The sequence below is a fragment of the Panthera leo genome, chromosome B1 (assembly GCF_018350215.1).
Source record: "Panthera leo isolate Ple1 chromosome B1, P.leo_Ple1_pat1.1, whole genome shotgun sequence".
NCBI classification, from domain to species: Eukaryota; Metazoa; Chordata; class Mammalia; order Carnivora; family Felidae; genus Panthera; species Panthera leo.
The window spans coordinates 199,842,436-199,868,356 of record NC_056682.1 but is presented as its reverse complement, the minus strand read 5'-3'; the positions used below and the strand labels follow the sequence as shown (position 1 = coordinate 199,868,356).

Below are 25,921 nucleotides of genomic sequence, written 5' to 3'. Positions count from 1 at the left end.
TATTTTTGAGAGAGAGAGAGAGAGGGAGAGACAGCGTGAGCAGGGGAGGGGCAGAGAGAGAGGGAGACACAGAATCCGAAGCAGGCTCCAGGCATCGAGTTGTTGGCACAGAGCCTGACGCTGGGCTTGAACCCATGAACCATGAGATCGTGACCTGAGCCAAAGTCTGACACTCAACCGACTGAGCCACCCAGGAGTCCCAAAGTTCACATATTTCTAATTTTAAAGATAATGAACAGGGACTCTGGGTTAAAAAAAAATGAATCCCTAGGGACGCCCATTTCCTCTTTCTCTGCCCCTCCCCCACTCAGCACATGTACAGTCTCTCTCAAAATTATTAAATAAATAAACAAATAAAAAGATAGTCTAGTAAAAAGAGTAGTTTTCTGAATATGTGTAAATTTGCTGCATAAACAGCAAAGTGAACTTTTATGTCATGGGAGTCAGTACATAAACTTCTTGACAAGTGTCTTGTCATATTTCTGTTGATTCTAAATTTTATCGTGAAAGCGAGCGCATCTATATAGTATGTGAGAGCCATGCGAGATGAACAGGGTAAGAGTCACCTCTTTGTAATCTTAACAGGATCGAAGTAAAGTCATTGCCTTCAAGTTTTTTTTGTTAATTTTTTCAAATGTTTTTATTTATTTATTTTGAGAGAGAGAGTGACAGCAAGGGAGAGGCAGAGAGAGGGAGAGAGGGAATCCTAAACGGGTTCCACACTGTCATCCCAGAGCCTGAAGCGGGGCTCGATCTTACGAACCGTGAGATCACAACCTCAGCCGAAATCAAGAGCCGGACTCTTGACTGACTGAGCCACCCAGGCACTCCTCCATCAAGTATTTTTAAAAGCATATTTTCAAGTGGCTTTAATCAGACTGTATGTCTAATATCAGATGTACGCTTTTCGCTTAAATATTCATTAACTAAAAAAAGTCCCTCGTGTACTGCATAATAGCTCACCGAGAAGATTAGAAAAGAAATGTAGCTTGTGTGAAACAATTTGGAGCACACTGAAGTGTTTAAAGCAAAAACTGAGCAGCTAGCCAGCACTTTGATCTTAAAATCATGAAATAACTACCATCAGCTGTTTGGGGTGGTTCTTACGTGCTTTTAAAACTGGTGTAAATATATCGACACCCACCAGGAGACTTTCTGTTGTTGTTTTGCCGTTACAGACGGGATATTTTCTCCTCTGTATTATTGTTCTGCAACTTGCTTTTTTCCCATGATTCATCAGTTCCGGCTGTCGTTTGGGCAGGTGCACGGCTCACGCCCCCCCTTTGAGGACGACCCGTGGTTCATTCACCCATTCCTCTAGGCTGCTCGGGTTTCTTTGCTGTTATGAGCATATGTCACCCGAAGACACATTTCTGTCGTTATCACTTGGAATTTTATTCCTGTGAGGATTTTCAGAAGTAGAATGTATGGGTCAAAGGTCTATTTTTTTTTTCATAAAGTTTATTAATTTATTTTGAGAGACACAGAGACAGTGCGAGTGGCGGGGGGGGGGGGGCAGAGAGAGAGGGAGAGAGAGAATCCCAAGCAGGCTTCTCTCTGCCAACACAGAGCCCGACTCGAGTCTTGAACCCATGGAACCGTGAGATCATGGCCTGAGCCGAAACCAAGAGTTGGATGCTTAACCGGCTGAGCCACCCAGGCGCCCCTCAAAGGTCCATTTTATATTTGAGTGGGTCCCACCAGACTGCTTGATCTTAACTTTACAACCTGGTGACCAAAATCAGGGATCTGCAGTCAGTCCCTGTGCTTGATTCTTGGTTCTAGCACTTTCTGTGTGGCCACGAGCACAGCATCCCACCTCTTTGCTCTCAGTTTCTCTGTAAAGTGGGGATGGGGCCCCTCCTGGGGTTGTGGGGAGGCACAGTGTGTTCGAGAAGGCAGACCTGACCACAGAGAGCAGCCCTCAAGGGCCAGGGCAGAAACTGAATGACAGAGTTCTCCAGCCCCCGAATCCAGGCCTCACCGTGTCCACCCCTCTACGCCCAGCACCCCACATTCTGTGTTCCCGCTGCACTGAACGAGCTGTGTTCTTGCCCGCTCTGAACCTCAGGGCGCGTGGTCTCCCCGCCTGGAACGTCTGCCCGCACTTGGCTCACCGTGTTCTTACCTCCTTTACTGTCTTCGCCCTCTTCCTCTGACGTTGGGCGGGCACCCTGGCGTGCCGTCCCTTCGACTCAGCCCCCAGCACAGGGCCCCAGGCGCCAGAGGGGCTCCCCCAGCGCTGATCCCACGGGAGAGACTGGAAGGACAGCCCCTAGTTGTACAGACTCAGGGAACGCCTTCGGGTTTGATGTCCCGGCACCGAGTCTGGCACGGAGTGGGGCCCAGGATTGATTGCCTGCTGTCTCAAGAAGGTAGAGCTTTCTGCTAGGTCTGTACTTGGGGAGGAATGGTGGCCAGGAGCAGCCGGGTCATGGGATTGACCTTTGAGCGTGAGACCCAGGACCCCTGGGGGTTATGCCCAGAGGTTAAGGAAGTGCAGACCAGTGGACCCGGCACAGGTCACTTGCCAGCGGGGTGCCCGGGGGCGGATCTGTGGGCCTCCCCTGTTGCCTTACGCGAGGCCCCCCGAGCCTCGGGTGGACTACTGTGTTTGGGATCCAGGTGGCTGTGGGATCTTCCTGGGGTTTGTGGTCCCAGCGGAGGCAGCTCCGGTCCCGGGTTGGACCCCTGCTGGCCTCCGCGGTGTGACGTCAGCAGTCCGCTGGGCCTTACAGCCACCGGCCTTCTGTGTCTTTCTGATCGCAGCTGAAACGCTCCCGGGAGACCGAGGTCCAGCTGAAGCCCCTTGTGGAGAAGAACAAGCGGATGAACAAGAAGAATGAGGATTTGCTGCAGAGCATCCAGAGGATGGAGGAGAAAATCAAGAGCGTCATGAGGGAGAATGTGGAAATGGTGAGTCAGCCCTGGGTTCGAGTCTCCGCCTGGGCTTCTCTAGCCCCCGACTGACCCTCGCAGCCCACGGTCTCCGCCCAGCCCCGCCTCCCCCAGGAAGCTCGCCAGGGCTCTCCGCCCTCACCCAGCCCTGCTGGCCCCGCTTCTCTAGGAGGCACGGTGTCGAGGGCTCTGTGCCCGGAGGCAGAAGGCCAGGCAGTGCCCGCAGCTGGGTCTGCGCCTCAGCCCTGCCCCCCCCCCCGCCCCCCGCTGCCCCCGGGGCCCCGGACACAGCCCCATTCTTTCCGTGCCTCAGCGTCTTCGTCCACAAAGTGGGGATGCGGTTATCAGCACCGCGGGGCTACCCAGAGGGTGGAGTGTTGGCATGGAAAGGCCTCACGGAATCCTTAGCTCTTCGCAGATGCTTCGCACGTGAGAGCAATGGCCACCGTTGCATGAGGGATTTGCGTTTGCTCCCATCAGAGTGCTCGGTCTTTGTGGCCAGGGCGGTGTCTTGTAACTGCTGGCTCGTGGAGGAGTCCGAGGTTCATTGTCCCAAGCGGTGTCAGTCACCCCTTTTCCAGCAAGAAGGCTGAGGCTCTGGGAGGTGGGGTGCCCTTCTCCCCGCACCCCAGCAGGCCCCGGTGTGAGGGGGACACGATCGCCGGTGGCATGCCTTGCCTCCCCAGCTCCCTCGTCCAGCCTCCAGGGCCCGGGTTTGGACGACCACCTCCCACCCCCATGCCTGCCCAGCCCTTTCTCTCAGCCTGTAGCTTGCTTCTGGTCTGCACCTGTCCCCTCCTCCCGCGTGGGGACTGGGTAGCCTTCTTCCCTCCCGCATCCCTGAGCTCCCGCTGGGTGCTCCCTGACCTCCCGCTGGGTGCTCCCTGACCTCCCGCTGGGTGCTCCCTGAGCTCCCGCTGGGTGCTCGCGCTGTAACTAACCTGCTGGCTGAGCGGCCCTGCTGGGCGCTCTCCCTCTGGCTGCAGAAAGAGAAGCTGTCGGCGCAGGCGTCCCTGAAGCGGCACACTTCCTTGAACGACCTCAGCCTGACGAGGGACGAGCAGGAGATCGAGTTCCTACGGCTGCAGGTTCTGGAACAACAGCACGTCATCGACGACCTCTCGCTGGTACGTTCGCGCTTGGTGACATCGCTCGGTGTGGCGCCGGGTGACGCGGTGTGACGAATGGCATCGAGGCTCCAGGGCGCTGCTGCTGATGCGGGTGGGGCCTCACGGAGCTCACCCGCGTGGGCACCTTGCTGCTTTAATTCAGCCAGACAGCAGCCTCGACTTTGTGTAAAAGACGCCGCTGGTGCCTGGAGGCCGTCTCCATGGCTACTCTTTTTCTCAACTCTTCTCCCTGGTTTGCTGTTGCTAAGAAGCAGCATCCGTTTTAGGAATGGGTCGTCTGGCCTGGACACAGTGGGCACAGTTTGTCCCTGAGAAGTCTATTTTTTTTTTTTTTTAGCTTAGTTATTGCAGACCATGAACTTGAAAGCCTGAACCTTGTAATCAGGCTAGAATTTGAAGGGCTGGCTGAGACTCTACATCTACAAGGTTAAGGGGAGAGGAGGGTGTCTTAGTAGGCGAGTGTTATATCCAGAGAATCCTTTTTCTGTCTGTGAAAGGAGCTTAGGCACCAGTAAGAGAGCATTTGCAGTAAGCTTCAGTTGGACCCTAGAAGCAAAGTGTGTTCTTAATGCCCAAGAGGGAATGTGATGGTTCCACTCATGGGTCTTCCAAGAGTAGAAAGCCAGTGATCAAAATTCTAGAAAAAGCTTTGACCATAACTGTCAAGCTCGCTTTGCTGGCCTATCTTCCTCTCTCTTTAAGTCCTTCCCTTCTTCCTTCCACCCACCAATCCATTCTCCCTCCCGTCCCTCCATCTATCTTTGCCTCTGTCCGTATTCCCATCTTCCCATCCCCCCTCCCTCCTTCCATCCCTCAGCTGTCCGGCCACCCATCCATCCATCATCCATCCATCCATCCACCCCTTCTTTCTCCCATAGCTTCTTCCTTCCGTCTGTCTGTCCATCCATCCACCCTCTCCTTCCTTCCATCCATCCATCTATCCATCCTCTCATCTTCCCATCATCCTCTCTCTCCTTCTATCCCTTCTTCCTCCCATTTCTCCATCCATCCATCCATCCTCCCCTTCTTTCTTCCATCCCTTCTTCCTTCTATCCATCCTTCCTCTCATCTTTCTCCATTACCCAAAAACTTGGTAGAACATAAGATGAAAACATACCTTCAATAAAATGACGATGAAGTTGAAAGAGGAATAATAAACCAACAATCCCAGAAAAAATAAAGATCGCTGCATCCATTGAGATGAGGAGGGACGGATGGGTGGACCATAAGGGCTATAACCAAACAGCAGATTTGTCTCTGGGTTTCCCGGCAGCCAAGGGGAAAAGCAGGGCTGAGTTAGAAAGGAGAGACGTCCTGGTTTTGCCTAGAGCGGAAAGGCTGCCACTCCTTCTGCTGCCCTGCAGATGTCGATCTTACTGACAGTGGCCACCAGGCAGCCACAGGCTCTTGTTTCTTTCTTAGGGCCACGCTGCTTGGTAGGTTCTAGCCCCATAGAGCAAAGGAAGAACCTGAGAGTCAGAGAAATAAAATGCGTCACCTGGTTCAGAGGAGGCCCATGAAGATTTGGACCCGGCTCTGTCTGAGCTCAAAGCTGCAAACTATTTCATCCTGGGCTGTGGTCACTGACAGAACGGCGATCGCCAGTCAGCACTGGCTTGTGCTTTACGACTTCCAGCCCCCAGCGCAGACAGGCTGGGACTTTCAGGATTGGCACACTTTGGTATTTTTTGGTCAAGACAGTCCCAGTCCCGTTAAGGACTCGAGTAAATGGGGTGGCTCTGTAGCGTGCAGTTCTGGGAGGCGGCCGTCACGCGGGTGCTCAGAACTTGGACGAATGCACGCCCAGTGCCGACGGGGGGGAGGCGCACTTTGGGAGCCAGTTGGGTTGGCTGGTGTGATATGAGGCTGGCTGATAATGCCAACCGTTGTATCTCCCTCTAGGAGAGAGAACGTCTCTTGCGCTCCAAACGACATCGCGGGAAAGGTCTGAAGCCACCCAAGGTGAGTCTGCGGGGGTGTGGCTGTCCTGCTTGCTGTCCTGCATGGTCCAGGGGAGGGAGGAAACGCAAGCAATCCGTGAGGGGCCCTAACGGCAGGGACACTCTCGTGTCTGCACGTTTGGTGGTGAAAAAGCTGTTATCGCGTCTCTCGGTGCATCGGTTATGGCCGCGAACCAGTGACTGTAATTTATTCATGGAAAACTCACCGATGAATTCTGTCTGTAGGCCTCAGGCGCTGTTTGCCCCCAATTAAAAGCATAAATACTTAGACCTTTTGAAGGATTCAAAACACACCCGGGCTTGGTTTCTGACATCTTATATCCCGTTCTAAAAAAAATCAGGAGCTTTGAGCTTCTTTTTGTTCAAATAACGCAGAACCGTGTTCTTTTTTTGGAAGATGTGGTTTTATAGAGACGGTGCCCAGATGTCCTGGCAGGGAGAGCACAGCTGGACGGGGAGAATTCAGACGCCACAGGGGCCACGCTGGAATAAACAGAGCAAATTGGGGCAGGTGTGGAAAAAAAAAAAAGTTTGCATTTAAACCCGTGAACCTCGTTTCACCGCCACAGAGACGTGGGTCTTTCGTTTGAACTAGACGCCCCTCCTGGTTTTGCTTTCAATAGAGATGTGGTTGTAGAGAAATCTTTGTCTTCTCTAGAGAAAACAGCAGTGTGGATGTGCTGCCTAAAAGCCACAGGCACGTGGCTCTCGAGGCTGGCAGCAGGGAGTGGTGGGGACTGGGGCAACCTGAGCGGGAGGCAACAGGGGGTAGTGCCATGTACTCCAAGTGGTGGGAGGGAGATGGGGATCCTGGTGCATCAGCTCCCTGGGGCTGCGTGACAAAGTACCCCCCACCGGGCGGCTGGGAACAGTAGAAACGTCTCGTCTCGCGGTTTGGAGTCCAGGGGTCCAAAATAAAGGTGTCGGCAGCGCTGTGCCCCCTCTGAGACCCGTAGGGGAGTCCTTCCCAGGCTCTTTTAGCTTCTGGTGATTTCCTGGCACACTTTAGCGTTCCTTGTCTTGAAGCTGCGTCACTCCAACCTCTGCTTTTGTCGTCAGAGACCATTCGCCCAGTGTGTCGCTGTCGTCCTATAAGGACACCAGTCATACTGGGTCAGGGACCCGCCCTCTTCCACCATGACCCTCATGTTAACCAAGTACTTTGGCAGTGACCTTGCTCTCTTTCTCTCTCTCTCTCTCTCTCTCTCTCTCTCTCAAAAATGAAAAAAACATTTAAAAAAATGTTTTTAATAAAAAATAAAATAAACACACTGTGCTGAGCCACTTCCATTTCTGAGTCTCTGAGGTCAGTACATAGAGACATGTGCCTCATGCAGCTTGTCTTAGTGGTGGAAACGTGGGCCTTGGAGCCCGGACTTGAATTTGAACCTCCCCTTGTCAGCTCACTTGGTCTCTGAGCACGAGCGGGGTGTGGCAGAGAGACAGGGAGACACAGACTCCGAAGCAGCCTTCAGGCTCTGAGCCATCAGCACAGAGCCCGATGCGGGGCTCGAACTCACGAGCCGTGAGATGGTGACCTGAGCCGAAGTCGGACTCTCAACCGACTGAGCCACCCGGGCGCCCCACAACTTGTTTATTTTTAAATAGTCACTTTTACTGTGGAAGCAATATCACAGCACCACAGACTAACCTGAGAAATAAGCCAAATGTCACCCGCAGGGCCTCCCTGGCACCATCTAGGCTGGCGTTTTGTGCAACCCCTCCCCCACCCCCAGCCCTTGATCTGCCCCATCTTTTTCTTTCTTAATAATGTAACTGTGACTGTAGAGTACGCTGTTGCTTCCTGTTTTTTTGTTTTTTTTTACTTAACGTTCTACCATAAAGCATTTATCCGTGTCATGACCCTGTCGTCATACAAGCAAATTTTGATGGTTATATAATCTGTTGAGTAGATGGGCCATACATTTGTGTTCCATTCGGTGCCGGACATGTTTGCTTTTAGCTCCTGGCAGCTGTAACTCCTGCCGTGGAGTGTGTTTACGGTAGGCAGCGTTCTGGGCCGGTTCTGTTGTATTCCCTGGGTATTGACCGTTGCTTTAAGGGACTGGACTTTCTGCTTCTGTAAATGCCACCCCGGTGGCCTCCTTTTGTCCAGGAAGCTGCGCCAGGGTCTGGATTGTTCCCGTGGACAGATTCCCGGAAGCTGAAATGTGGATCCACAGGGTGTGAAGGCTTTGGTGGGGAACACGTGACCCCCTGTGCCGTACGGAAAACACGCATCGTTTCGTACAGCTGCCAGTCATGTGCGTGAATGCCGTTTTCACCACAGGATGTGTTGAAACAGCAGGGGTCTAAAGGCATTCGGCCTGGAGAGCTGGGAGTATTGCGGCATTGTGCACCCCATAAAGCTTCTAAAGTAGGGGGGCCCCTTGTTGGCTAAGCATCTGACTTCAGCTCAGGTCATGATCTCGTGTTTGTGAGTTCGAGCCCCGCGTCAGACTCTGTGCTGACAGCTCAGAGCCTGGAACCTGCTTCCGATTCTGTGTCTCCCTCTCTCTCTCTGCCCCTCCCCTGCTCGTGCTCTGTCTCTCTCTCTCTCTCTCTCTCTCTTTCAAAAATAAACATTAAAAAAATTTTTTTAGAAAAGCTTCTAAGTAGGGTTTTCGGGAGTCCCTCTGTTGAGCTGTGACTTTATTTTTCAAACCTGTATCAGAGTTTGTGGAGTAAAGAAGATTCCATTGTCCTTTTCCCGATTTCCTTTATGGGAAGAGAACTTTACAAGGGCCTAGAACTGAGCTAGGCTTGTGTGCACAGCAGGTGAGGAGGCAGGAGCTGTGTCCTGCTCACTGCACCCACTTCACCGTCTCGGCACAGAGTACGTGCCCCTAAACAGTTGTTGAGTGCATAAGCAAATTGCTTGTACTGGCGAAGTGTGTTTGCACGACACCGGATCATGTCAAAGGATGGGATGTTCGGTCCCTAAGTGAAATAGTTCGCTGCCACCAGAAGGCGGGGTTTGGGAGTCTCCATGGGCATTTTCCTGAGCTGTGCGCAGTCTGCTCAGCTTAACTGTTTCTATGATCCACGAACCTCTTATCTTTGTCTCAAGATTCAAGATAGAACAGTTTCCCCCACATGCTCCTACTTACTCCTGGAGTTGTCCAGGGCAGGCGGGGACCTGCACAGGTTTGTAACCCCCTAGGGCTATCTCTCGGGCCTGGGCAGTGTCCCTTTCTTCCCTCCCGCAGGCTGCTGGGATTCAGTAGTTTCCTTTTCCCCTTAAATGCCTCCATCGTGCTCTGTCCGTTATGTATCTGTGTATTTTACCACTTTGCCCGGGCCTTTGTTGGGCACCGATTTTTGTGCCAGAATTTTCTGGAAGTCTGACAGCCCGTCTCTGCTCTCTGGCTAGTTCAAGCTTCCCTGGACTCTCTGTTTCCCCCAGAAGGGGGTTTGTTCTCCGGTCCCACATCCACACCCCAGTTTGCTGCAGATAATGGTGATGGCAGAGCAGTGGTGAGATCCAGCCCTCATCCCGGGTGGGGGGGACCCTTACGCCCCAAAGGCTGCTGACTGTCTCACCGTACACCTGGGGACAGAACTGGTGTGGGCGTTTCGCCTCGGGACCCTGCTATTCAGCACCCCCATGGGGAGTTGCGGGAGAACCCCCGGCGGCCCCCAGGCCCCATCTGGGGAGGGTGGGCTTGCTCCGCAGAAGTCCAGTGTCACGGTTGAACCCTACACGGAGCCCCTGTGGGCGGTAGGTTTGCTGCCTCTGAAACTTGCTGTCTAACAACGTGGAGCTGTCTCAGTAGAAAGCTGAGCACGCGAGCGTGGCTAAAATCGGCATGGTTTGCGCACACACCTCGGTTACCGTGGGGCTGGGGTCTCGGCTGAAGCTGAGACCCCGTAGCCTGTAGCCGTGTGAAGGTCCGGTCCAGCTCCTGGCTCTGTGGCATTGACCTGGGAGGGCCTGTTTCCTGGTTCTTACCACGATCATCACATCCAGAAGATTATACAGAGCGTCTGGCTCTGTGCCTGGCATGTAGTCAGGGATCCACAAATTATGATTCATCCTTCTCCCTTCCTCTTAAACCGACAGCTTTCCTTTGGAGGGCCTGTTGAATGCAGATTCCCAGGTCCCGCCCTTGATTTCCCCCGTTCTAATTTGTGTCCTCTTTTTTCAAAAGAGGGACCATCTCAGGTGACAGTGAGGTGAGCTCTTGATGCCCTTTATTATTTTTTGAGATGTTTATTTATTTACTTGGGGGGGAGGGGCAGAGAGGGAGAGAGAGAATCCTAGGCAGGCTTCACGCTCAGCACAGAGCCCGATGCGGGGCTCGATCTCACAACGGTGAGATCATGACCTGAGCTGAAATCAAGAGTCGGATGCTTAACCGACTGAGCCACCCCGGCGCCCCGTGCCTGTAGACAGTAGTCAGCCTTCGCAAGAGGCTGGGAAACTTGCTGAGACATATCAAAGTACCATGGGAAGAATCGCCCTTCCAAGGGCCCGAGTGTCAGTACATGGTCCCCCGGTCCCCATACGGACCCTGGGACTGCTGATGCCTGAGGAGCTTCTGGTGGGTCACTCGTGGTCAGTGGCTCCTGTATCGCTGCTCATCGGACACTTAGGGCCTATCCAAAGTTGACCTTGTGCCCCCAAGGCCAAGCCTGCTCCTTCGTGGCGGGAAGGACAGGGTGCCGGCCGCTGCCCTGGAACAGGAGCCGGTGTGCACGCCCTTCTGTGGCTAGGGCACCCGAACGTTTGTCATCATGTGCCACGCTTTCCGTTTCTAAGTACCCAGAGGAATCCAATTTCCCCCGTATTGTCGTTTCCACTCGACTCTGCTCCTGGGCCGTCCTTTCCCGCAGCTCTGTCGCCAGCTGCCTCTGAGTGAGGTGCGGCTGGACCGCATGTGCCTCGTTCATGGGGCTGCCTGCAGTCCCCGGCACAGTCCCCCCTCGCCGCGGGGGCTCCGTAACTTGCACTAAGTGAACGTTAGTCATTTCAGGCCACTTGACGGCCCGGCTCCCCACTGTTGGCTGGCCTGCGGCTGAAGGCTTTTGCTGCGTGTATCATTCCCTGTAGGGGATGAGGGCTTGTTCCCTCCAGGCCGGGCAGCGACCCTGTCACCTGTCCCCTCCTCCACGGCCTGGCAGAGCCTCACATCAGAAGCATGAGGGGCCCCAGACGCTGTTCCCATGCTGCCCGCTGGGTTTGTGGGGCCCGCTGGTACAGGACTTTGGATTTGGGTCCCGTGGGTAGAGCATGGGGACAATTGTGCAGGCACAGAGCCTGCGTCCCGGGCCACACCCGGGCCGCTGAACGGCCCAGCCGTGCACACCGTCCGCATGTGTTGACCTGGGGCAGCCCTGCACGTTGCTGGGTAGCAGGAGGAGGATGGGGCTGCCCAGGGCACGTCATCTGGCAGAGCAATGACCGCGGGACATCGAGGCCACACCTGAAGACTTTGGAATAGACAGGAAGTCAGGGTGGTTCCAGGCAGCATATTCAAATGGGACAGGAAACCCCAACACTGAGAATGAGGCCTCTGGAGAAGAGCTGGCTGGGGGCTGGCCTGCAGCCCCAGGCCGCCTGCCTAGTGTTGAGGCGACCCCAGAGCCAGCGGGGAGGGGCTTGAGGCAGAGGCTGTCTGATCCCAGACCCGTCCTGCCAGGCTTCTGCTTTCCCAGCGCTCCAAGGTTCCTTCGAGCCCTTATCCGCTTGTCCTGGGACCCCCTCTGCTTTCTTGGCTGCCCCCTTGGCTTCCAGCACGTTCCTCCCTCCACAGCTCCCAGAACCGTCTTGTTGAGGCACAAGTCTGGCCTCGCCAGCTTCTTCCTAAGAACCCTACGCTGGCTCCCCGTTTACCGGGGGATAAAGTTGGGGCCCCTTGGGCAGCTCTCAAGGCCTTTTGGGACCCGGCCCTCCTCACCTCCTGCTGTATCCCCCTTGGCACACCCTGGCTCCAGTCCCTTGGGTTTGCCGTGTGGCCTCATCTCCAGACCCCATCTCGGGCCGGCCCCCTCACGTCCTCTGCTCCCGACCGCCTCCTGCTCCTTCGGCTAAGCGGTCCCCGTTTTCGACAAGCCGTCACCCTCACAGTGGCGGGCCCTTTCTCTGGGCTTCCTCAGCCCTCTGCTCCTTCTGCCCCGACACGTGGCGCAGTCTCCCCATCTTCTTCTTCTGAGGCCCTGTGCTCGGAGGACCCGGGGTGCTGTGGTCGAATGCGGTTGATGGCAACACAGAGAGCAGGCGTTGGGGGCCACACAGTCTGTCCTGCAACCCAGGGAGCAGGGCTATACTCATGGCTTATGCCTGGGGTCCTCAGTCGGGCTCCCTGGGTCAGGTGCTGGGACAAGGAGGACGTGGTGGTCATGAGGCATTCTGTCCCATCTGGACTGCCCCGGGCCTGAGGTTTCTCACGTCCACCGCGAGCCCAGGGCTGACGGCCAAGGCAGCGTGGCTCTCAGCCCCTCCCATCCTCCATCCCTCTTGCCATCAACCTGGGCACAGCAAAATGTCAGGTGACAGGGCGCAGAGGGGTGTCCCCACCCTTGAGGAGCTCTGGCCGAGGTGAAGGTCTTAGTAGGTCCGAGAGCCAGCGGGACAGGACACGTCTCATGGTTTCCCCAGAGCCAGGAAGGCACCTGCCAGACAAAGGCGGTCCCTGTTTCTTCTTGAGGGTCCAGGTGCACAGCTGCCTGGAGAGAAATTGGCTTCAGGCTTGTCCCAGAACTCAACAGTTTGCAGACGGCATGATTTCTAGGATTATCGTCCCCTCTTCCATTAGCCAAGATTATTTTCATTGGGAGTCTCAAAAACCCAAAGTCATTTAAGAAGGGAAAGGGATTTATATCGCTGCTAAGTCTGGAGGTGGCTGGTTTCAGGCACGGCTGGATCCAGATGCCTACACGATATTGCCGGGAACGTGTCTCTCCACCTTTCCACCCTGCTTTCCTCTGGGCTGGGCTCTTTCTCAGGTGGGGTCTCCCCACGTGGTCACCTAATTGGCTTCCACAGCTTTAAGCTGGTGTTACACTGCCTAGCAATTTCTGTGGTAGGAGGGCGTCTCTCCTCAGTGGTTCCAGCAAGAGTCCCAGGGCACATGTTCCTTGGCTCAGTTTGGTCACAGGCATGTCCCTGAACCAGGCCCAGGGAGCTCCTCATTTGGAAACATGAGTGAAAGGCTTGGGGGGCATAGCTCGTATCGTGGCTACTTTGAAAGGAGCAGAGTATCGAGCATTATTAAAATTGAAAGTTGTATATGCACTTGGTTGCCTATGTTTTGCTTTTGTGGTTGCCCTTCGCCTTTTAGTATCGCTTGAATATCTTTCAAAGTACAGAGGTTTTACTTTTTTATGGTGTCATCTGCCCATTTTTTCAACATGTGGGTTTTCACCTTGGATGTTTCGCGGAGAGAAGCTTCTCCAAGAAATGCGGGCTTCCGTGGGGGCCCCGCATGGGCGGGAGCACCGGGCCTGCACCCCTGCAGCCCCCCTGTGGCTAGTGGCTTCATCAGTCTGTATAAACGGTCAAACAAATGCTCAGGGACAGATCACTGAGAATCCTGTGAATTCAGTGGGCCCAGGGTGCACGTGGGGTGGCCGGGACGGACAGACAAATTGCCCAAGCGCACGAGGCGGGAGGCGCCTCCTTGTTTTTGGCTCTGGTCCGGAAGAAAGCTGTCTCCGCATCCATCGTGGTTGCTAGTGTGGTGTCCCCAGGGGGCCTCGTGATCACCCGGGGCCTGTGGGAGGGCGCTGACGACAAGGCAGCTCGAGGAGGGAGAAGCCGTGTGACTAGCGTGCCAGCCTGGCCCCTGGATCTGCCCTTGGGCTGGCGGCCTTGCCCACGAAGCCCGATCTCTGTGCAGGAAGCCTCGGGCACAGTGGGCTCGGCGTGGTGGAGGGAAGGAGAATGTTCCGGGAGAGAAGCAGCGCTTTCCACTAGGACTTGAGAGAGGTCTGCCAGCAGACGCCAGTGAGGCTGCTTTTGGCCCACGGGGCGCACACGGGGCCCACGCGGGCTCCACCTCCCTGCCCGGCAATGGAGTACATCCTCTTCGTGCTGTACTTCTCCTTTTTCCTCTGTCTCTGTGCCCTGGTGTGTCTGTACTTTTCCGGTTGTCAGGAGATGACCTACAAGCATGAAGGTAAGCGTCTGGCTCTGGGCGGCCGCGGTTCGGAGCGAGGACACGGCCGAGGCTGGGAGGCCCCTTCCGAGCTGGCGGTTGGTGGTCCCGAGTGATGCAGGGGGACAGGAGACGGGGCTCAGAGGCCGGAGCCAGCGGAGGGATGTTTATTTCAGAGACACTACACCCCACCCCCCTCCCCCGGTGCCTTTTGATGTGCTGAGAACGACCACCTCTGTGTGTGCAAGGTGCAAATGGACCAGACACATTTATTTTTCACTTGGGCCCAAGCTGCATTTAAAACATTTGGATTAGTTTGTATTTTATTTTTATTTTTTTAATGTTTATTTATTTCTGAGAGAGAGGGAGAAAGAGAAAGAGAGCACACAAGCAGGGAGGGGCAGAGAGAGAGGGAGACACAGAACCTGAAGCAGGCTCCAGCTTCTGAGCTGTCAGCACAGAGCCCGACGTGGGGCTTGAACTCACGAACCCTGAGATCATGACCTGAGCTGAAGTCAGACGCTTAGCCACTCAGGCGCCCCTGGATTAATTTGTAAAGAGGAGTCAGCAAGGCAAGACTCTGGGGGGTAGAGAAAATGGGAGTCTTGGACGAGCGAGCTCCTTCCGTAGGGAAGATGTGCCACCCTGAGCAGAGACGGGGGTTTATGCTCCCAAACTATCTGTTCCCGGGAAATAAATGCCCCGGGGGATCTGAGCAAGGTGGACGCTCTGAAAACTCAACGATTTCCCCAGTGCTTGGCTCTTTAAGAAAGAGGAAACCATGTTTTCTAGATGATTCTGTCATTCCTCGGAGGCAGGCACTATTATTTTACACATATTTTGAAAATGCAGCATAAGGCACTGGTTGCATTGTCCTTAAAGAAACCAGCCCCCAGATCTTCTCTTTAAGCATTCCAAGGTCTGTTTCTCTCTTGCATTTATTAACAAAGGCATGAATATATGCAGTACTTCTAGACTTCCTGCATAATCCAAGAGCTTTTAAGAACCTAATCCTTCCAGGAAACAAACTCGTCCAGCCTGTATGTTCCGCAAGGTTGGGGAGAGGGGGTCTCGCATCTGCAGATTCGCCTCCTGTTGTGAGAGGGTCAGAATGTGAGTGTTTGGCCTCCCCAGCCCTGCTCCCTACAGAGCCTCATCCTGCCTCCCTCACCGCCGCATGCTTCCCTGGGGTCTTGGTCTCCGGGGCCACCCTGGACTGAGGGGCTCCATTCGGGTCTGGGGTTCGGCTGATGACAAAAGCAGCACTTTAAACGCACGTCTGCAGCATCCGGAGCGAACGCCCCGTGTCAGGACTCGGTAGCGGAGTGCCCAGCTAGCCGTCCTGCAAGGTTTCAGGAGGCAGATCAGCCCGGGGAATGAACAGAGGCGTCACAACGGTCCGCGAGGCTGACCGTGGGTGTCGTGTCCCGAGGCTTTGGAGAGACTGTGGCAGGATGGTTCCCGGCGACTCGGTCAGCGTGCGTCACTGCTCGCTGCCAGTCCACACGGCAGCAGACACAGAACTGTCCCCAGAGGCCTCGCAATTAGCCGTGTTTACAAGAAATAGGGTCGGGTGAATGGCTGCCCGGAAAAACGAGGAGCCTGGAGCCCGGGGCGGTGAGCTGCGTGCGTGCAGAGGACCTCTGAGTGCCGCAGACCTGTCGCTCCTGAAGGTGCCGTTGTCGCCGTCAGGATGTCATGGCCGCTGCCCCCTGGAAATCGTCTGGAGAGTTTTCGATGCCTGCATTCAAGTGAGGTTTCTCATCTGGAGAGGAGACTGGGGTATATGATTGTCTGCAACCTCTACTTGGAGAGAAGGAATCATGGAAAGCCGACAGAACCTAATAGGTCCCCAAAGTCCTACCTGCTGAACTCACCCGGGGTGGGTAACTGGGCGGGGGTCCAGCGGTGCTGGCTGCGTGAGTGAGGGCAAGGGCTGTTGCACGCGAGCCCGAAACCAGGGGCAAACAAGTTGGTGTAGCTCTGAGTTCGTTAACAAAGACATGTTCACGAATACGCATTGAAAAACCGGTGTTGACTCAGTGTGCCAGACTCTGGGCCACAGTGGGGAATAAAAAAGCCCAGATCTCTGCCCTCACTGTCCTCCTGGGTGCCTCTAGCAAAACCTCTCGAGAAACTCTAGCTGCAGAAGATGACAGAGCAGTCCACTCTGTCTCCCTCGCCCTTCCTGATTCAGAATTCTTTCTTTCTGTTTTATTTTATTTTATTTTATTTTATTTTATTTTATTTTATTTTATTTTATTTTATTTTATTTTATTTTTTCTTAAACATTTTTTAATGTTTATTTATATTTGAGAGAAAGAGTGCACGAGCGAGCGTGAGGGGGGGAGGGGCAGAGAGAAAAGGAGACACAGATTCAGAAGCTGGCTGTCAGCCCAGAGCCTGACGCAGGGCTCGAACCCACGAACTGTGAGATCATGAGCTGAGCCGAAGTCGGACGCTTAACTGACTGAGCCACCCAGGCACCCCTTAATTATGTTATTAGTTGTGGTACCGGCCACATTTTTCTTACATCTGGGTGCACGAGATTGCAGACATATGCCCGCTTAAGCAAGCAGGTTAGGACGGGTCCTCAGCATGTGGGGTGTGCCCCGATCCCTCTGTGGGGTGAGGGATGGGGAGGCGGCTCTGGGAAAAGCCAGGTTCTGGGTGAACCAGTGGGAGCCTGGGGCTCGGCTGTGGATTTAATTATGGTTCTTTCTTCATGGCCATGAAAAGTACTCATCGGTTGTAAGAAACAAAGAAACGAACAAAACATTGTTCCTAACACAAGGGAGGTCGATCTGGTGACTGTGGGTTGATGTCTGCAGACCCGCCCCCCCCAGGAGACTAAGCGAAGCTCCTTGTGGTGGGGAGCACGGCTGGTGTTCATCAGGTGGTGTTCCCCAGGCCCCGCCCAGTATGTGCCCCTAGAAGGTGCTCAGTCGGGGGTTTGCCGATTGAATGCGGACATGTGTGCGAAGCCCCATATATCACGGTATTTGGGGTGGGCAAAGTACTGGGTGGGGTAGCCAGGAGGCTGGCGCACAGAGCGGTAAAATTTCCTCCGACTCTGAGCGATGGACGCGTGAGGGGTCCGTTGCACTGTTCCTTCTCATCGTTTCAGTGCCTCAAGGTTTCTATACTCAAAAGTTAAACAAAATTTGCCCCTCAGTGAGGTCCGGTGAGGACCCGGGCCACACACTCACCCAGCCGGTTGGAGCCCGGGGTCCATCTGTGGGCCTTCTGCCCCCTTCAACTTTCCCCGTGTCTGGCACGTAGAACGAGACGTCTCACGTGGCCCCCTGCCCCTCCTTAGTAGGACCCACACGGGCCCATCGAGGGTCGGCGTGCCGGGCACAGCGGATGCGTGACCTCACTCTGCGCTCTCGGGTGAGGCGGGGGCTCCCTGTCCGTCTGATGGAGAAGGAAGTGGGCGCTCAAGGGGGCCGAGGGACCCGCAGAAGGAGTGCCGGGGTCAGGCCAGCGTGCTCTGCTGTCCCCACCCTCCACTTCCTTCGGCTGCCTCCTTTCCGCCCGTTCAAGCACAGACCCCGCCAACCGCCTCTTGGGACGCCCTTGGGGCCCCGGTGTGCGTAGTCGCCCCCGTGCCTGGGGTGACAGGGCGGGTTGGGCCGCCGGGGGGGGGGGGGGGACTCGGCAATGCTGAGTCCGTTCCTGATGTCACGCACGTTGCGTTTTCCAGAAGCATGTTGTGGAGACATTTTTTGGATTTGATGAGGAGTCTGTGGACTCGGAAACCTTGTCAGAAACCTCCTGCAACACGGACAGGACGGACAGGGCCCCAGCCACGCCCGAGGAAGACTTGGATGATGTAAGCACCCCCGCACCTGAGGTGCTGTGGGCACACGCCTCCGGCCTCTGACAACCGCCCCTGTCGCTCCCCGGTGTAGAGATCTCGGCCCCGAGGACCTGTGACGTCTCAGCCTGCAGCCTCGAGGGCAGGAGGCCCCTGCTGGGCCCGGCCTCCATGAAGGCAAGGGGGGCACCGGCAGCATGTAGCGGTCCCTCCCCCCCACCCATCTCACCACCCCAGTGGTGGCCTCGCTGTTACCTTTTCAATTAAAATTGCTGCATGGTGGTCTGTCCCTGTCCCCCCTGCACACGCGGGCACACAGGCACACACATGTATGCACAGGCTCACGATGCTCACAGAGGCACAAACACACGCGGACAAATGCACGCACAGGGACCCCACCTGGCGGGCAGGACACGGTTGCCTTGTCCTCACGAAGGCGACGCCTCACACAGGAGAGAACGCTCCCAGTGCTGGAGAGCGTGGCGGGCGGGAAGAACACCCCCGGAAGCCCTGTCACCCCGAGCCACCAGCCTCACGGTGCCCGACCAGCGCGCACATCCAGGCTCATGACCGCGGCACTAAGTGAGCCGGACTCACAGAGGCGTGAAGGGCGGCTCTGTCCTGGCCCGCCCGCCCCTCGCCAGCCGGGCTCTCTGGGGAAACCCGAGTAGAGCACGGTCACACCAGACACGGGCCTTTTTCGATTTTCCTTTGGCACCAACGGCTTGTAACGGGCAGCTTTCGGCCCCAAACGCCGTGTTCCACGCCCCCGTCTCTGGTGAGCACGCGGGACTTTTCACGTGGACGCGCACGGAGCCTTTAATGTCACGAGTGTCCCCTAACGGGTGCTTCCCAGTTTTCACAGCCACAAAGATGTGCCACTGGCCAGCCCGTCGCTGCACACTTGCGTGCCTGGGGGGTTGTCTTCGGAGAGATTCCCGACGTGAGGAGCACGGAGGGAGGGGGCACGGAAACGTCCACCCGTGGGGTCCGGGCTGGCTGAGGGGCGCTCTTCCCCTGCCTCCCTTGCACATGACTCAGGCATTCCGGGCTTCCGCGAGCTCCCGGGGAGGGCGCTGACGACGGGGACGGCGTCTCCTCCCGCAGCCTGTCACCCGGGGTCCCCAGTTACATCCCGGCGGTGACCGGCTCCCCCCGAGGAACTGTGGGCAGCGGCCGGGAGGGCCGGGTGTGTGCTTCCGGGCCGAAGCCTCACCACGTCACGCGCTCTGTTGTGTCTCTCTTCTCCGGCACGTTCAGACGACGACGAGAGAAGAGGCCGACCTGCGGTTCTGCCAGCTGACCAGGGAGTACCAGGCCCTGCAGCGGGCCTACGCCCTGCTTCAGGAGCAGGTGGGGGGGACGCTGGACGCTGAGAGAGAGGCCCGGGTGAGTGCGCAGAACGCCGGGTCCCCGCGCCCCGCCTTTGACGCTTGGAGGGGGTTGTGCGAGCTGATGGGGGACACCGTGGGCAAACCCGTGGGCCACCGTGTGACCGCAGGCGCGGCCAGAAGAAACGATGCTGTGGTCCGGCACACGTCACGCGTGCCGTCTGTTGGCAGGAATGCGTTCAGACCCCAGGGCTCGGCAAGGACCCTCCTCTCCCTCCCAGGCTGAGAAACCCCTGTGCACATCCCGGCGTGCTCCCAGCCCTCAAGGCGCTTTGGTCCCTGCCGGCCACCCAGGGCTGGGCCAGGCCCCCCGTTGCACTGGGCTGAGCTCTGCCTTCCAGGAAATTCCACCCGCTGGCCCTTACCCCACCCTCGGGAGTCACATGGGCCGGCGGCTGCCCGCCCCTCCTTCTGAAAGCAAGGGGCCCCGCAGACACAGTGCTTTACCCAGCACAGTCCCCGTATCGTTCCCACGACAGCCCTGTGAAGTAGGGGGTGGCGGATGAGGCTGGGGGGGTGGGGAGGAAAGCTTCTTGTGCCGCAGTGGAGTTCAGCCTGTAACCTTGTAGGTCGGAGGAGGTAACAGGGCTGGGCTCGGTGTGGCCTGCCTCCTGTGGCTGCCAGCGTTTAAAAGTCAAGAGATTTTGCGTAGAAATTCAGGTTCCTTACCTCTCTCAGCGGCTCACAACGTGCTCGGCCGGGCAACAGCGGGCTTCCTGTTCACGTGGTGGCGGCTTTGGGCCGCGGCTGAGTGGGGATTTCGCCTGAGAGGGGACGTGTGCCTCACTTGGTCCCGATCCCCACCCCCCGTGCGACCCCACACTCAGTCGGCTTCCCTTACTTACATACCCGCCCGGTCCTTGAGACACTTGGGTTTTCAGCCCTTCCCGTAGGTGATAAAGGGCCCACGAAACGTGTCTGGGAGCGTTGGTGGAGGCAGCCACTGAACGTGGTCAGAAAGCCAGGGTGGGGACCTTGACATCTGGCTTCCGGCTCGCTTACCTCCTTGTAGAAATGAACCCCTTCTCTAGGCTTCCGTGTCAATGTCTGTAAAATCGAGGGGAATAGAGCCGACGACCCCTCAAGGTCTTTCGGTTCTTAAACGTGTGTAACGTGCAGGCGAGCGACCCCACGTGCCGCCTGCGAGCCCGTGCTCCCCCACACGGACGTGCTTCCAAGGCCCGGATCGTGGCGCGGTCCTTTCCACCCTTGTCACCCATTCGCGGTGACCCGCTCACTTTTTGGTCCTTTTCTCTCCAGACTCGGGAACAGCTCCAAGCTGACCTGCTGAGGTGTCAGGCGAAAATCGAAGATTTGGAGAAGTTGCTCGTCGAGAAGGGACAGGTGAGTAGAACGAGCGTGCGGCTCTTTGCGTTTCTGTCCCCTCGTGGTGTCCCCGTGGCCTTGGTGCTGGGGGGCGGGGGACCCCCTCCACGGTCTGTGTGGTTTGCTCCAGAGACATCAGAGAAAAAATCCCTAGCAGAGCCCAGCGAGAATATCCTTCCTGAGGTGCCTGTTTGCAGAGTTTTTATAGAAATCAAGCCACGAAATGAAATCCTAACGTGGCATTTTCTTTGTGGGCCAAATGCTCAGAAGTGGGAGACACTTCACAAAGCAAGGTGGTGACCACAACCCGTTTTGACTTGACTCTGAACGAAAAGCTGCCACTGGTTCTCCAGACCCAGTTGTGAAAGTGAAGGGGATCCCGGCTTCCCGGCTGTGGCCCCGTCACGTGCCCTCCAGGTCCCTGAGTTTCTCGGAGCCGAGTCGCCTCCACATGCACCTTCTCTGAACGTGACAAGGCCCGGTTGACAGCAGGGAACAGTAAAGAGGCAAAGCCCAGCCCCAGACCCGTCCCCTGAGTTGGGGGAGACCGTGGAGGGTGGTCTGGGCGGAGGTCCAGCCTCTCAGAGGGTTACGTTCAAAGGCGACATCACCCAGGGGTCAGCGCAGGTCGGCCGCGCTCTCCGCGGTAAGAAATAAACCAGAACTTCGCAGTGGCTTTACCGCGGTGAGGTTTGTTTCCTACTCAGCACCCTTCCTGTCCCTCCCGCAGGCCTGGGGGTCGTCCACTCCATGTGGTTACTCAGGGATCCAGCGCTGGGGCACCAGCCTGGATATAACGGCCCCGTCGACAGCTCGCCTTCCCCCTCAGAGGGCAGGAGAAGGCAGTTTGCTGCCTGGACACGTTTCACCAAAACAGTCATGTGGCTACACCTGACGGTGGGGGTGCCGTGCGGGTAGGGGGTGGGGAGGTCTGGCAAGGGCTCCCCGAGGTCCTGGGCTGGGACACGGGGACTGGCGGTGGGTGTTTAGGGAAGGGCGTGTATGAGGTTCTGAACAGATGGCTTAGAACTAACTCTGAGCAGTTAGTGGCTCTAGGGCTCGGGTGGTGGCTGAGATTCGAATTCAGGCAGACGGCCAGTAACCAGGGCTGGGGGTACTCGTGAAGCCGCCCACGGCAGCAGCATTGTGGCCGGCGCTGATCGGCCAGCCCTTGGGCACTGCTTCCATAACCGTGGTCCAGAACATTCCACGGAGGCAGGACAGCGGTGAAGAGCCCATACTCCGGGACCGACTTGGCAGGCATGTAGCACAACCCACGTGACCGACATTGTCTCTTTGTGCCTCAGTTTACTCATCTTTAAAATGGGGGTGATATTAATCCTTCACATACTGGGGAAGCAGAAGTGGTAAGAGGAAGCAGCCTGGGGAACAGTCCAGGTGGGAGAGAAGGCTGTTTTCAGACTCCCATCCACCTGCTACTGTCCTGGGCCCCTCTTCCAGGCTGAGCTCACATAGCTCCTGACCACCGTCTTCGACTAAGTTACGCCCCACCTGTGGATGGGTGCTCTCAGCCGTGGATGGGCTGCTCTCAGCACCATATAAATGAAAGGGCCACGCTGGGACAAAGCAAATGTCCATTTGTTCAGTGAGCGCTCACCAGAGCGCTTGCCCCACGCCAGGCTCTGTGCTCGGCCTGCAGGGATAATGTATCGATTAGCTATCACTGCGTAACAAACCACCCCAAAACTTAACGGTTTAAAACAAGAAAAAAAAATTGATTTGCTCATAATTCCGTGGGTCAGCGGTTTGGATTGGGCTCAGCCGTGTAGTTCCTCTGCTGGTCTTACCGGGGCTCATGCTACAGGCTGCTCTCTGGGTCACCTGGGCCCGGGTGGCCTGCAATGGCCCCTCTGTCCCGTCTGGGCACTGGTGCCAGCTTTGGCTGCCGTGTTGGCTCACGGTCTCTCATCGCCATCTCTCTTACTCTCTCCAACCTGGCGTCTTTGCCTGGTGGCCTGGGGACCGGAGGAAAGGGCAGGCCTCAATGCACAGGTGCATTCCAAGCCTCTGCTTGAATCCCATTTGCGACTATCCCGGTAGCCGAAGTCGCCCCAGCCACGCCTGGCTTCAGGGCTGGAGAAGTCGATGCCGTCGGTCATTGGGAGGAGCTGCAGAGTGATACCGCAAAGGGCCGTGGAGGTGGGAGGGACAGTTGCAGACGGTATGCTCCAGGTACAAGGATGAGTAGAACGGGCTCTGTCCTCACAGGGACTCACGGCCTCATGGGGCCTCCATGTGTCGACCCAGCGACAGTGCAGGGTGATACGTGAGAGGTGGAGGGAAGCCGAGGCCGCCGGAGCTGAGAGAAGGGAAGAGGAACGTTCTTCCGTTTGTTCCCTTATCCATCCTGCCGTGTTTATGGAGCACAGGCTGGGGACGCCACGGTGGAAAGACAGACCTAGTGCCGTGTGCTCATGGGACTTACCTGGACAGGAACCTGCCCGGGCCGAGACACGTAGTTAGAGCCTCACGGGCAGAGGGACCAGGACGCACCCGAGAGCGTGTCCGCGGGTGTGGGGGAGACCCCGGGTGCAGTGAGCAGGCCTGAGCGGGTGGGCAGTGCCGATTTGGTCGCTCTGCAGCTGGTTTCCTGGCAATGACACTCAGCGTGGGCCCCCTCTGCTTTCAGGGAGCGTGAGCGGTAGGGAAGGGACACCCTGCGATCCCGCCGGCTCGCTTTTCTGGGTGTAGAGGTTTAGAGGGATGATGAAGTCTTTCTAGCTGCTGTCCCTTCTCTGATCTTTTCATAGTCCCTTTTTTTTTAATGCTTATTTATTTTGAGAGAGAGAAAGAGAGCACATGCACAAGTAAGGAGGGGCAGAGAGAGAGGGAGAGAGAGAGAATCCCAAGCAGGCTCTGCACTGTCAGCACAGAGCCCGACGTGGGGCTCGAACTCACAAACCATGAGATCGTGACCTGAGCCGAAATCAAGAGTCGGGCGCTTAGCCTACTGAGCCCCCCAGGTGCCCCATGACCTTTTCATAGCCTTATATTAGGTGACTTTTTTTCGCTGACTCAGTCTTTGCTGTGTGAGCACCTGTTTGCTTCAATGAGCGTGAACATATTTAGTGCTTTTTCTTAGGATTCCAAATGGGTTGAAGAGAAGCAGCTTCTCATCAGGACAAACCAGGACTTGCTGGAAAAGGTACGTGAGCATCAGTGCCCTCGCCGCCCCCTCAGAGAATCAGGGACCTCAGAGGCTCAGCCCGACTGAGACTCTGCCCCGGTGCCCCCATGGTGGGTCCGGGTCCTGACTGGCTCTCAGAGCACAGACCTCTTCCTCACGTTGAGTCCGAGCCCAATTTGTGGGGCTTCCCAGGCCTCGGCCCCGGTTCTGTCCTCTGGGACAGGGCGTGTGCCCTGCAGACACAGTGAGGGCCGCCTGCCCTGCCTCCACAGGGCTTTCCAGGCCACCTCTCCCATTGCTCTGGAACCCCCAGCAGGTCCCCTCCCTCCCACGTGGCGGGGGAGACCGAAGGCGCTGGCCGCCCAGCAGGCTCTCAGGCCGTCACAGTCCAGTTCATGGACCGGAGGCCTCGGTGCTGGCAAAGCTGAGCCTGTCTTCCTTCTTGCGGTCATGGAACTTTCCAGACGCCTCTTGAGACAGCAAGGGAGTAGGTTTAATGCTTTGGGATGAGACCTCAGCTTTATGTTTCTCTCGTTTGTGTGCAATTCAGAGTGTTCTGTTTTGTTTTCTTTGTGCAGCCACTGTCACAATGCAGCTTTAGGACCTTTTCCGCAGCCCACAAGGGTCCCTTGTGCCCATTTGTAGTCACCAGGGTCACCACCACTCCCCCCCACCACCCCTTGGCAACCACCGGTGTACTTTCTGTCCACAGAGGTTTGCTTTTCCTGGACCTTGCATGCCAGCCGCCCCAGACCTGGGTGAGGCCTCAGCCTTAGAGCATCCTAGAACACCTGCAGCGTTGAGCCTGGGCTTGCCCCCCTCCGCCCCCACCCCCAGTCCCAGCTCTGCCACTGACGGCTGTGGCCGCTCACTGCCCTATGTTTCTCCATAGCGTTTGGAGCTCGGGGACAGGGCGCGTCGCCGCCCTGCAGGTCGGGCCTGTGCGTTGGGAGAGATTTCGTGTCCTGCTCACTAAATTCAGGGAGCCATGGAGAAAACACACTGTTTCCAAGAGTGCCCTGGGGGTGCAGGACCCCGTCAGTGGAGACCCTCCCTCTGGTTCTCCGGGCAGGAGGAGGGGAGGCCCTCTGTAAGGAGGTGTGCCTTATCTCAGTCAGTCCTGGCTGCAGGACTTCATGCCCCTGCGACAGAAACTGAGGCACGGAGCCATTAGGGTGCTTTTCCAGTGTCTCCTGGCAGGTGTTGGACCAGGCGGCCCACCTCCCCAGCCGGACTTGTGCCTTCAGGAGAACTGATTCCACTAGGCCTTCTCCTCAGCCCTCTGGCAGGGTCACAGTGGCGGCCTGTGCCTTCCTGCCGCAGCTTGGTGCTGTCTGTCCAGGGGGGGGGGGGGGGCTCATCCTGGGGGGCCAGACCGCCCGCGAAAAGACCACACTGAGGCTTTGGGATCAGAAGCGCCCATGGTGCATTCCTGCCTCCCTCACACTTGACCTCAGGAAGGGACTTAGTGGCGCCGTGCCTCAGTTTCCCCCATCGCTCATTTATTCGGCAAGCCTATGAGGAGCCCCTCTTCCGGGCCAGGCCCCCCGGGGGGGGGGGTTGGCAGGGACGGTGCCGGCGCCCCCACCCCCGCACCCCGCCCGCACTGAGCAGGGTGCGTCTCCCGCGGCCCCCACGGAGACGGCGGTCCTCCCGCCCGCTAACCCACGGGTGCGTCTGCTCTAGATTTACAGACTGGAAATGGAAGAGAGTCAGCTGAAGAACGAAATGCAGGACGCCAAGGACCAAAATGAGCTGCTAGAGTTCCGAGTGCTGGAGCTCGAAGTAAGAGACTCTATCTGTTGCGCGCTCTCAAACGGAGCAGACCTTCTCTTTGAGCCCAAACTGAAATTCATGTAAAGCTCCCCGATGCCCTCCAGCATGTGTAAAGGGACGTGGTAGAGTTCTCTTTTCTTTTCTTTTCCTTTCTTTTCTTTTCTTTTCTTTTTTTTTAAATCTGTATGTTCAGAATAATTTCACTGCCTTAATATGTTCTGGAGAGAATGCTCACCGAGGTCTTTGGACATGTACCAGAGCTAATCTATTTATTGCCTACGGCTTGTTTTTTGCACTTAATAAAATAATTTGTTTTTGCAATAGTTTGCCTTTTTTATTTGTGTTTCATTTCCATAACTACTTCTTTCCTGC

The 25,921-nt window shown here is 56.5% G+C and overlaps 1 protein-coding gene across 5 annotated transcripts in view; it reads left to right on the top strand.

Moving 5' to 3' along the window:
• The window catches only part of JAKMIP1 (janus kinase and microtubule interacting protein 1), a 90,094-nt gene that overhangs the window by 61,779 nt on the left and 2,394 nt on the right, over positions 1-25,921 (top strand). For 2 of the 5 annotated variants that reach the window (XM_042936935.1, XM_042936937.1), the window contains 8 exons: positions 2,770-2,916; positions 3,885-4,025; positions 5,931-5,990; positions 17,795-17,923; positions 19,169-19,297; positions 20,560-20,643; positions 23,729-23,791; positions 25,460-25,870. In XM_042936935.1, coding sequence (XP_042792869.1) covers positions 2,770-2,916; positions 3,885-4,025; positions 5,931-5,990; positions 17,795-17,923; positions 19,169-19,297; positions 20,560-20,643; positions 23,729-23,791; positions 25,460-25,633 — 927 coding nt within the window. In that variant the 3' untranslated portion in view covers positions 25,634-25,870. Of the gene's footprint in view, positions 1-2,769; positions 2,917-3,884; positions 4,026-5,930; positions 5,991-6,386; positions 6,501-17,794; positions 17,924-19,168; positions 19,298-20,559; positions 20,644-23,728; positions 23,792-24,485; positions 24,532-25,459; positions 25,871-25,921 lie in introns of those variants that run through there. The other 3 variants (XM_042936934.1, XM_042936933.1, XM_042936932.1) reach the window with 3 other exon arrangements.